General features: G+C 44.8%; 1 protein-coding gene across 1 annotated transcript in view; it reads left to right on the top strand.

Moving 5' to 3' along the window:
- Positions 1–12,598, top strand: part of kcp (kielin cysteine rich BMP regulator) — a 69,185-nt gene that overhangs the window by 49,526 nt on the left and 7,061 nt on the right. Inside the window, exons 34-46 of the mRNA XM_061251410.1 lie at positions 55–234; positions 1,376–1,640; positions 2,216–2,301; positions 2,814–2,984; positions 3,275–3,368; positions 4,300–4,473; positions 6,096–6,178; positions 6,527–6,647; positions 7,951–8,033; positions 8,397–8,496; positions 8,698–8,786; positions 9,516–9,618; positions 10,605–10,747. Of these exons, the coding sequence (XP_061107394.1) occupies positions 55–234; positions 1,376–1,640; positions 2,216–2,301; positions 2,814–2,984; positions 3,275–3,368; positions 4,300–4,473; positions 6,096–6,178; positions 6,527–6,647; positions 7,951–8,033; positions 8,397–8,496; positions 8,698–8,786; positions 9,516–9,618; positions 10,605–10,747 (1,692 nt within the window). The remainder of the gene's footprint in view (positions 1–54; positions 235–1,375; positions 1,641–2,215; positions 2,302–2,813; positions 2,985–3,274; positions 3,369–4,299; positions 4,474–6,095; positions 6,179–6,526; positions 6,648–7,950; positions 8,034–8,396; positions 8,497–8,697; positions 8,787–9,515; positions 9,619–10,604; positions 10,748–12,598) is intronic.

Genomic DNA, 12,598 nt, shown 5'->3' with positions numbered 1-12,598 from the left:
AATGTTGATTATTATTGCTCTTTGTGTGTCTATCATTGTTCTTTGTGTTTTCAGAATGGGGGGGTCACCTGCGTCCCTGTGGCCTGCAGCCCGACCTCCTGCCGGAACCCCATCACCCCCCTGGGACAGTGCTGTCCGGTGTGCACTGGGCGCTGTAAGCACAAGGGACAGGTGTACGAGAGCGGTGCCACCTTCGACTCCCCGTCCGACCGCTGCCGCTCCTGCACCTGCCTGGTACGCGCGCTGTCGAGCTGTGCACGCCGATTTCCTGAGCACCTGATACGCAAATACACTGCTACGTTTTTGCTGCTGGATGTAGGTTAGACTTCTGCTGCTGCAGCATATGCACTTAAGGGGTTTTACGCGTTGTGTGTTCAGAGATGCTCTTCTGCATACCACTGTTTTAATGCGTGGTTATTTGCGGTACTGTCACCTTCCTGTCAGCTTTGACCAGTCTGGCCCTTTTCCATTGATGTCTCTCATTAACAAGGAGTTTTTGCACAGAACTGCAGCTCACTGGCGGCCTTTCGTTTTTTGCACCATTCTCTGCAAACTGTTGTGCGTGAAAATCCCAGGAGATTAGCAGTTGAGCCTGATCCAGGAAGTGACTCAGTCATTTAAGCTCACTTAATACAACAGCCTTTCCAGGCAAAAAAGGTATTAAAAATGTTGCTAAAATGTGACCATGAGTCCACAGAAGCAGGACACTGTTAGTTTACATTTTCCTTGGCTAGGGTAGCTATAAATCAGCTATGTTACAATGGCATTAGTCCCAGCAATAAAACCAGGCAAGTGAATGCTCCTCCGCTGTCACCTTGCGTGGTTACAGGTGACACAGCACAGTGATATGTTGAAAGGTGCAACTGCCAGTTCCAAATTTGGGAGGACAGGTGGTCTGAAGGCTTCCAGATTGTTCCAATTAGAGGCGCTTAATTAATGCAGCCTGGTTTAACAGTGCTGCTGAGTGATGCAGTCTGTTCCTGTCAGTTTAATTTGGGCAAACTGTCTTTTATTAGATTGTTAACATTACTCTCTGTAACTGTCAGGCTGGCATCTCTAAACAGGTAATTGTGATGAAAACAAGTCTGTTTTTCTTTGACCTCTGTTGGAAATTAATTTTTAAATCACTTGATCATGCAACAAAAAAAACAAGGGCAAAGGCAGTCTTTCTCTCTCTCTCTCTCTCTCTCTCTCTCTGTCTCTCTTTTTCACTCACTTTCTGTCTCGCAAATTAAAATTCTAAATGCGTAATTGGCACGAAATACTTGTAAACATTGACTAAATTGAGCGATATAGAAATGCATTAGAACGTGAGTGTAGATGAAACAGCTTACAGCGCTGTCTCTAACTGTGGTGAAAATCCCCTCTGTGGCAGAACGAGGCGGTGACATGTCACAGGAAGCCGTGCCCGCAGCAGTGCTCCCACCCGGTGCCCTCGGGGGGCTGCTGCCCGGCCTGTGATGGGTGTCTGTACGAGGGCGTGCAGTACACCTCCACCCAGACCTTCACCCCCGCCGCCAACCCCTGCCAGCGCTGCAGCTGCGTGAGGGGCAGCGTGGCCTGCACTCCCCAGGTCTGCCCCCCGACGCCTTGCCTGAACCCCGTCACCCCGCCCAACCAGTGCTGCGCTAAGTGCCCAGGTAATCCGCACTCAGCCTGCCGCTCAAACGACTCTCCCTTCAGCACAACACGGCGGGTTGTCGTCCATTAACTTTGTCTTGTTTGGGTTGAACTGTTTAGTGTTTTAGTCTTTTGGTGGAAGTATAATGGTCAGGTGGAGAGGCTGCAGTAATCATGTGGTTTCACCATGTTGTGTGCATTTTGGAGCTGTGTCATTATGTACTCCAGTCCTTCTCCGAATGTGCTCTTTCAAAAGGTAATTATGCTGCTGTGTCGCATTTTTTTCATGTCACCAATGTAATCCGAGTTCTCCCGTCAGAACTTTTCCCTGCAGCTGAGGAAATTGTCAGCGAATGAAGCGAGGCTTGGCCACAGCTTTTCCAAATCAACAATCCATACAAACTGAGTCTCTGTCATTTTTCTCTGTGATGGCCCGTTGCCTCAGCGACGCTGACACCCCATTGATCCCCCTTTAACACTGTTACCGCGGTCTTGTGACTGCTGCAGTCGCATCACATCCCAGCAGTGTTCAGTACCGCTGTCATGCCATGTCCGTAGTGCTAAATACTACATGACCCCCTCCCTCCCCTCCCAGCGGTGTGTTTCCACCAGGGGCAGGAGTATGCGGACGGGCTGCGCTGGGTCCCTTCTGCAAACCGCTGTCAGGAGTGCACCTGTGTGGTGAGCTTCACTCGCCCCTCTCTCTATCTCTCCACTCTCTTCACTCAAAATTGTCTTCCTAAAATGTCAAATACATGAAGCAGTGAGAAGTATAAGCATTACATGTAATAGAAATATAAATGTGTATAAGTGTGATATAATAATATTACCAAAAACATATAAACACTTACTTATACTGTATATAGTTCCATATTTGTATTATTATTCCATTATTCTTTGAAGGAGATGGCTTATGTATATTTATACATTTAAATCAATGTATAATATAATTTATATAAACAAAATGTATTCATAATTAGATATCATATTAATAATGTATACATTTATTATAAATGTATTCTGTATACAGAGTTTTACTGTCAGCTGATGTTATACAATTAGGGTTTAACATTTGAATTTCAAAAGGCAGTGAAAAATGATTTAACCTCTCTGAATAAAACAGAAGCACACTGTTCTGTTTTGACTTGTGTTTGTATTTGTGTGTGTGTGTGTGTGTGTGTTACGTGCTCCAGAGAGGTGACGTGCGCTGTTCGGAGGTGGTGTGTAATCCCCCCTGCAGTCACCCGTCTCCCTCGCCCCTGGGGCAGTGCTGTCCTCAGTGCCAGGACTGCTTCCTGGAGGGAGTGCTGTACGGTGACGGGGACGACTTCACCCTGGACGGCTGCCGCCAGTGCTCCTGTAGCGTAAGGCCTGGCCCTTCTCCCGCCTCTTTCCTGTTCCTGTCCTGGCCCCATGTACCCCACCACTCTTAGACTGAGAACACCACAGATGCCATTACCACAGCTTCTATCTCTCACATACTGCACTCTAATGCTCATTAATGCAAGCCGTCGGTACATTATGAATATAGAGCTTACTTTGGCCGATTTTCGGTAATATTGCTCACAATGAATCGGGCCTTGCTGGACCTTATAGGCTGGTCTGTGGAAGTTAGGATTGCTCTTTCTATGAAAGTTCTTTTTTTGTATGTCAGGGTGGTAATATCCTCTGCTCCAACATCGAATGCCCCAAACTGACCTGCATGCATCAAGTGACCGAGCCAGGAACCTGCTGTCCACGATGCAGAGGTACTGTACTGCACCAATCACACTCAACAGCCCCATACACCTACAGCCAGGACCAGATATACTGCACCAATGACACTCAACAGCCCCATACACCTACAGCCAGGACCAGAGATACTGTACCAATCACACTCATACACCTACATCCAGCTGGTAACGAAAGACATTTTGTTGCAGTGCATGCCAAATTTGTATTATAATTTGTGTCATGCAATCAGCAGTCATCTGTAGAAGAAGTTGATAATAAATAATAATTATTATTATCATGTTAAATAAAAATCTCTGGGATATAATTAATGTCATATTTTCAATGACACCACTGACAGTGTTTATTATAAATAATGGTTGTGGATGTTTGCAAAGCTTTTGCAAACACCTGATTTTGTCAGACAAAGCACGTTTCACAAAACTGGAAATTGTTTGAAATGTTCTGCACGTGCAATTGTCCAACTGTTCTCTCTTTACCCTGCTATTACAGCATGCATTTTTGCAGTGGAAGGAGTCTTTAAATACACCTTACAGGTCTTACAATCATCATGATTAGAACCACTGTGATTATAATAGCAATCCTTTGGAATACGTGCTGTGTCTTTGCATCTGCCATTAGAGGAAATCAGAGCTCACTGATACGCATGCATACACACACAAACACACACGTACACACTTGCACCTACACTTGTTTTTGCTACCCGGTAAAGACACATTACTTTTTCTAAACTGGTGGGGGCACCACTTTCAAAATGGCGGACACACACATGCACACACACTCACACTCACACACACATACACGCATGCACACACGCTCAGACACACACACACACATGCATGCACACACACACACACACACACATGCATGCACACACACAGGTCCTGAAGCGCAGGACACATTGAGGTCTCACCATCATGTTGCTTGTGACACGCCTGTTCCTCGCAGGTTGTACGTACGACGGTCGTGAACACACGGAAGGCAGCACCTGGTTCGCCTCCAGCACTCCCTGCATGTCGTGCATGTGCGTGGATGGCGTGACCACGTGCTCTGAGGTGCGCTGCGTGTCTCCGTGCCTCAACCACATCCAGGTCCCGGGGGAATGCTGCGCCGTGTGTGCAGGTCTGACCCCCCAACCCCCCAACCTCACCCCCGTCTGTTCCTACTTCAGACAGAGTCTGAGCTTTCCATGTCCCACACCGTGGATGGAGAGACAAGCATCTTCTAGGACAGGGCGATATGAACCAGTGAAGGTGTTTTTCATATGGGAAGCAATGTGTTCAGTTGAATTTCATCAGGCAGTGATTGACAGCTCCTGGTCCTGGAGTTGTTGCTATGTCATGACTGTAAATAAGGAAAGCGTGCCTCAGCGTGCCTTCATATTGCACATGGGAGAGCAGTAATGTACCCATAATGGGTTTGAGATGACAGTCCATCAAAAAAGAGGATGAGTTCTTGTGAAAGAACATCCATATTAAATCCACAAAAGTGCATCTAAATATATTTCCAAAGCCACTCAGGATGACCCTGTGAGAAAATATTGTTTAAAAAAGACTGTTTATCTAGTTGGACATATCCATTTATATATCAGCCGTACTGTATAAATGCCGGTGAGATGTCTCACTGTGCACTTCCCCTGGGTCGAGTATTGAATATTTATCAGTTTTCCATGCGGATAACTGATCCTGGTTGAGTGCCCTGGGATCCTTTCCAGACCAGTCTGAGCAAAGGCCATCTCGGTACAGATTCAGTGACTAAAAGTAAAAATAAGCAGCCATGCATAATTCAGCTGTACACATTCGGGTTGAGGTAAAAACTTAAGGCAGGTTGGTTCGGCAGCCTCATTGTCGCTTCATGCAATTTAAATATTCATGCTTTGCAAATGAGCCCATTATGCTCAGCCACAGGTTTTACAATGCTATCATTGTAAAAGCACTCGCACAAGATTGTGAAAACGGGTTTAAAGCCAATTGCAAAAGAGGTTATTCAGTAATTCTACACATGAACTCTGACAGACTGTCGTGGTATGGTTCGGATAGAAATTAATTTGAACAAAATTGTTCTGACCAAATCAAATAAATAGAATAGTGGTAAAGAGGAATTCCAAAGAAATAAGTAACATTTATATTTGTGATGATGATTATGAATATCCTTCTCATTAATATTTAATAGAATAGAATGGTTCTATTTGTCCCAGGGGGAACTTGAGGTTTGTATGAATGTATTCATCCTCCTGACCTCAGTGGGATGCTGAAATATGTCCCCTCAACACAAACTACCGAACCACTGTCAGAAGACCTTCCTGACTTCCTTTATCATGATGTACACTGTTTACCTATGAATATTTTTAGTTTTAGTGTTGAACACCTTCCATCTGGTGTCAGTGACAGAGGGCACAATTGCATCATGGTCCAATCCCCGTGAACCCCCAATGGGGTATGACCGGGAGTTGAAGAGTTTTGAGACGGTTATCATGCATGAAGGAACATAATGTAATACCAAAAAGTGATTTAAGTGAAGAGCTCTCATAATGACTTATACTTCCTGTGATGAATAATGAAGGGCGGCAGATTTTCTGTTGAAGTCAGGGTGTAGTTTATGTCATTGCTGAAACGAGCTGTCGGTTTCTGTCTTCCATTGTCCCTGACGTGTGGTTTTGAAGCATGGGAGAACGAGCAGACTTTACAGGGCTCTATCTGTGCAGTGCAGGCGTTAAAGGGCTTTGTGTCTCTGCCTCTGCACAGACTGCGTCTACAACGGTCAAGTGTATGCCCCCGGCGACAGCTTCCACCCCTCCAACGATCCATGCCAGATCTGCACCTGCGAGGTACGGCTGAAAATACTGCCGCCTCCACTGAAACTGATATTCCAAACCAAATATTATTATAAATGTGCTTATGGGAATTATGTGTGTTCATGCTTATACAGTAAATGAAAAATATATGAGGTAAATATACCCATGTGATAAAATAGTCTCTAGTATACTTCAGCATACTTCAGCTATAGTGATACAATTGTACTTCCACTAAGCTTAACGTAACAGTGTGTGTGTGTGTGTGTGTGTGTGTGTGTGGTGGTGTGTTTGTGTGTGTGTATGTGTGTGTGTGTGCGGTGGTGTGTGTGTGTGTGTGCGGTGGTGGTGTGTGTGTGTGTGTGTGTGTGTGAGTGCGCGCAGGTAATGCCAGATGGGGAACAGCACCTTCACTGTTACCGGAAGCAGTGTCCCAGCCTGGTGGACTGTCCGAAAAACCATATCCTCTTCTCTGGTCCGGACTCCTGCTGCCCCGTGTGTGCCCGTCAGTACCCCTCTCTGCAGTGATGTCTGTTTCCATTTGTGCTCGTTTGTTTGCTTATCTATTCATTCACGTATTTACACTGAGCCTATCTTCATGCTTGTCAGCAAAGCAAAATGTTTGTAAAAGGTCAAAGGACAACTGTGTGTGTCGTTCACGGCCCCCTCCAGTGCTCACGCCCCACAGGGCTCAGAACCGGTCCTTGCTCTGCCCCTGCACGGTGGCTCGGCCTTGGTGCTGACCTTTAACTCAGCCCAGCAGCAGGCCTGTCAGGTACCTTCAGATCCCCTGGCAGTAATGTCCAATAAACAGGTGCCAACACGTCCCTTCCACCAGGAAGATGGTGGATTATTGATTCTCTGGTGGGAGGGGGGGCTTCCCTTTTAGTTGGAAAAGGTTAGGCTGATGAATTACCCCATTGACATTGACCGCAGATACCTTCCTGCCCCCCCCCCACCCCAACATTTTCTATTTTCTATAACAAGCAGCCCTGCATTTCAGCCTTGTGTCTGGGACATTGATTAAAAGGGACTCGTTTTTTATTGTAATTGGCCTGAAGCAAGGAGAGGATTGAGATCTGCCGCAAGCCTGCATACGGGCTTCATCTCCTATTCACTGCAACAGAAGGGTATGGACAAGTACTAATGTATTCAGTGCTGCTGACCCACAAACAATCAGCAGTGTTATCAGGATTCAGTCATGGTTAAAGAAATGCGCCTTTAAAAGCTGATAAGCATTCATGAAACACCAACGAGGAGAAGGGAAAATACCTCTTGGATGTGTCTTTCAGAACAGTGGAGAGTGCTAATAACGGTTTTATGAGCTGTTTCGCTCTGCTTTCACTCCAGAATTTCACAGCTCATTTAGTGCTGACCCGCTAAGCAGACCAAGGGTTGGCCTGTGGGGCTGCAGAGGGGATTCTGAGGCTGGCGCGTCATAAATCGCCCAGCAAGAAGATAGAAATGGCGCCATGCAGGGAATTCACACAGAGGATGTCCCACAGCAGGGGAAAGACTTCCTTTAACTACAATTGAATGCATTTATTTCTCAGCAGCCTGGAGAAAACAACTCTTTGTGGCTGGCTTTTGCATTTGAGATGAGAGGAGAAGTTCTTCTCACTGGATGGTGATTCAGTGCAATTAGTATTGGCACCGGGGAGGCTTGTACATTAGATTGTAATTACCTGAAGTCCCCCCTCAGAAAAATGGCTATTCTAAGGCACACTGACTGACGGAGTAAGCAGAATTAGCAGGTATACACAGTGTGTGCTGGACAAAAACCTTCTGTGTTTCCTTTTGTGCTACAGAGCCACTGAGCAACTGCACAGCAACCTTGATTGGCAACGAGGTCCACGCCACGGATGACCCCTGTTTCACCTGTCAGTGCAAGGTACTGTGTAACAGGGGAGTCCAACTTACACACGCACACACACACATCCAGTACATATGCATCCCCATGAGCAACTCAGCTTTTGATAACTCCATTGGACTGGACGAAATGATTCGTTTTTCTCCACTCGCCCTGCAGTTTGTTAGAAATAGGACTTGTGTAAAAGAGTCAAATACTCTGAAATTCATTAACATAACGTCTTCCAGGTGAATTCCTATCTGATTTGTAACACTCATTTCAATTTCTAATGAGTCTGCAGGATCATTATTTCATTGAATTATTTATTGTTTCAATTATGAATTTGAGCCCGATCTGGGACGACAGACGAGATAAGGACATTCGGATGTTTTTGTGTTTGTCCAGGACTTGACCTGGACGTGTGTCCATCAGGGGTGTCTCCCTCTCAGCTGCCCTGTGTCAGAGCAGTTCACCCCTGAGGACTCCTGCTGTCCCACCTGCAATGGTAACCCCTAACCAGTTAGCCACTGTTCATATATGTGCTTTGATAGACACATTACTGCCTAACTAGTGAGTTTTTATTCTGTTTTAGTTTGTTTTGAGAAGTATCAAGAGAGGCTGCCTTCTTTTCCCAAATAAAACAGTGAACATTTCTTCATAATTGGATTTACATGACAAGAAAAATGATTTACTTTTTTTTTTCCAGAGTGTGTGATTGAGGGAGGAATCCAACGCTTGGCCAATGGGGAAAGCTGGACAGACCCCCTGGATGAATGCATCACCTGCACTTGTAACGTACGTCCCACAGGTCACCCATAGGGGGCGTCCGTTATCACAGTGAGCGCCTTGTGTCCATTATTATGTTCAAACATTCAGCAAATACTCATTTAGATTATATCAACATGGGGAGAGACTGTATTTGCAAGGTGTTCAAACAAGTGAGAATATTATAGAAGTTCTTGTTAAGGATTGTAATGATTCAATGCAGTATTCATATGGTATAGCCTATACCTGTTTCTGCCCCGAACATGGGAGGTATAGGGCACGAGCTGTGTTTAAGGTGACTAAGCACCACCGTGCCTTTTCCCCCCTCCCATGGAGATCCGAGTCTGAAGCTTTATTGATTTTTTCCTGTTTGTGGGGGCGCTCTGGATGTTTGCAAAGCCACCTCTGCTATTAATACCTGGGGGAAACAATGATGTCATTGTACTTCCACTATGTTGCTATTGCTACAATGGCAACGCCATTGTTGATTGTACCTTGTACACTCACTGAGCACTTTATTACACCAGCAATCATTCCACGGTCAAAGTCACTTAGATCACATTTCTTCCCCATTCTGACATTTGGTCTGAAAAACAACTGCAACTCTTGACCTTTCCTGCATGCTTTTGTGTATTTAGTTGCTGCCACATGATTGACTGGTTAAATATGTGCATTAACAAGCTGGTGTACAGGTCTACCTAATAAAGTGCTCACTGAGTGCAGATTGTATGGTGCTAGTGAATGTGTGTGTACTTTCAGCTGGGCTATATTGAGTGTAACATCCAGGAGTGTGAGCCCTTGGTATGCCAGGATGGCCTGGTAAAGGTGAAGTCCCCAGGGCAGTGCTGCTATGAATGCCAAGGTATTTCAATGAATTACCCATCCCTATATTTTACCACCATTGCATTAACTGTAAATGTACCAAAAGGAGCATGCAAACAGGTACTTTGAGGCCACAAGTACTGTGTCACTCCTGGCATTGTAGAGATTTGGGCTTATCTTGTTTTCTCATTAACATGAAGAAAGTGACATTTTGGAATTGTTGACCTGAGAAGGAATTATCCACACTTGTCTTGTAATAAAGATGTAACACTTCATTCTGGATCCAATTATAAGGGTCTTTATTTCTTCAGGAGTATCCCTGCTGAGTCAACACAGTTATAAAAACACATTATTTACAGCGATCCTTTATACTCTGTCAGGGGGACTCTGCAAACGTGTGCATGCCAGTTTCAAGGATAACCAGCTCATTAAGGAAAACTTGTCCTCATCCTCCCTTTTTGCTCCTCAAGGCCTGTAGGAGTTGCGACATCCAGACCTTTGAGATGTGTATCTGGCCAATACTATCACACTCTCATATTTAAAAAAAACAGAACAGAACCCTTCCGAGTGTATGAACATGCACGTATCTCTGAATATATAAACACAGCGATACATGCATGTTCCGCCTTCTGGATGAGACGTTAAACCAATTCACGTGGGCATTAAAGATCCCACAACACTTTTTAGAACAGAGTAGAACATTCCATGGTGTTCGGGCTAAATTCCCAACCTGCCAGCTAATCACCTAACCAGTTTAATTGGCTACAATCATTCCTGTACCTCTCTATCTGGTGAGTGTTTTGGTGCAGAATGGCTGTCATGCATCACCTAAGTGGGTGCTACACATTGGTGGAGATTGAGGTCCCTGTCCCTGTTCCCTGTCATCACTGTAAAGCATTTTGAGAAAAGCACTGTTTAGACCTGGGGAAGTGAGAAATGAGACAAATGGTTGGTTTGGAGGAGAGATGACCCTGCTCTCATGACTGTGTGTGTGTGTATTTGTGTGTGTGTGCGTGTATGTTTCAGACCCCAGCGTGTCATGCGTATACCAGGGCACAATCTACCAGTCGAACGAACACTGGGAGGTGGACGAGTGTACATCCTGTACCTGTGTGTCCGGGGACGTGCACTGCCAAACAGAACGATGTCCGCTGGTCACCTGCGCCTCGGTATGTACACTTACATACACTCTTGAACTGCATTCACACTTACATCACACCCACATCTACACCTACATCTACACCTACATCCTCACATCCACACTTCACATCACACTCACATTCTCACTCACTGCACACATCACACATCGATCACACTCACATACTCACTCATTACATACATCACACATCGATCACACTCACATCCTCACTCACTGCACACATCACACTTAGATCACACTCACATCACATTCACTTTCACACTGAAACACGTAATGCTTATTCTCACTCACGTCCATAGATTAGCAAAATGATGCATTGACATTTTGTAAATCTACAGCATGCATATTCCTAGGTTTTATTGGACTTAATCAGGTTGGCTGAGAAAATAACAGCAGGATCTGTGCCCCCTTCTGATATGTAGCTGTATTCTGCTGTGTCATGTTCTCTGCCCTTAGGCTTCAAGCTGTGTGTATCTGTACTTGGTAGCTCAGTGAACTTCCGATACCAGCATTGAAAATGATACCAATTTATTCAAAAAAATCCCTGTTTCTGTAAAGCCCAGTCTACATCAAACAGCCGACTTGAGACGAGACGGGGGTGGTTTTAAAATGTTTTTTGAAGAAAGTCTTAGCGGTGTGTACTGTCTGGCTAGCATTTCAGAAACTGACCATGTTAAGTCTCATCTTAAGTTGACTGTAGACTGCTTTTAGAACATAGGGCTACGTAATAGACAAAATATATTTCCTTAACCAATCACAGTAGTGCCGCAAGGGCATCGGTGTCAGTGTCTGACACTTTTTATGAAACTAGATTTTTTGAGCCAATGTTATGTTATATATGCACATGTAAAGGTCACTAGAAGAAACATAAACAGTCAAGCATGTGGAGTCGTTGTTATGGAAACATTTAACGTTATTTGTTTACTTGGCGCTTTGGTGTGGACTGCCTAGTTTTTACTTGGACGTTCTGAGATTTTAATTTGGACGTTCTGAGCTTTCTCCCGTCTCTTCTTGTCTTGTTTCCTCTCAAGTCGGCTGTTTGATGTTGACTGGGCTTTACCATGTGAGTCAGTGATGATGTTTTGAGATTTTTTTATATTGCCTTCACTCCCATTTAATGTGTCGCAGAGTAGGTTGTCAAAGCGGCTGGTGTATTTTTGCCTCCAGTGGTTAATACAGATGAAATGTTATGTGCAAATACATTTGCTACATAAAATTAAGAGAACAGCTGTGGTGTTAGGATCTGCTTCCAGGCCGAGCCTGAGAACAGTAGCTGCAGTTTATCAGATCGAGCCTCATCAGGAGTCTGGGCATCACCCAGAAGCTCCACAGAGAAAAGGTCTATGAGGAGCAGGACTGCAGAGACAAGGGCGTAAAGGAATGGTAGTAGCAGAGTGTTTAAAAGTGCATTTTTTAGCAGACCTGTGAGGATGAGGGCTATGGGGAGCAGGGGTGTCAGGGGTATGCCTTTGCTTCCGTGGATGATTCCTGGAAAACAGCCGCTGTCTGCGGAAAGACCTGTTTGCATGAAATTTTCTGGTTGAGAGAAGTTGAGACTCTGCCACACTATGTTCTGTTTACTGCATTAGAGTACAATTGAGTTGTTTTGAGCTTGCAGTCTTTTAGTTGTTTATCTCTTGCATATCGTTTTCTCTTTTATGCAAAACAACAGTTTCATCGCAGCAGGGGTAAAGTATTTTCAAGGAAATGATTGTAAAACACCACCCCCCCACACACACACATACATATACACACACATATACACGCACACAAATACTGCTTACTCTTGACTTTACTGTAATTAAATTACAATTTATTTGAACTAAGGACATTGTCAGACCACCTCCCACAGGTGCACACA

Source organism: Conger conger, chromosome 8, assembly GCF_963514075.1.
Source record: "Conger conger chromosome 8, fConCon1.1, whole genome shotgun sequence".
Taxonomy (NCBI): domain Eukaryota; kingdom Metazoa; phylum Chordata; class Actinopteri; order Anguilliformes; family Congridae; genus Conger; species Conger conger.
The sequence above is the reverse complement of the archived record's forward strand: the minus strand, read 5'-3'. Positions and strand labels throughout refer to the sequence as shown.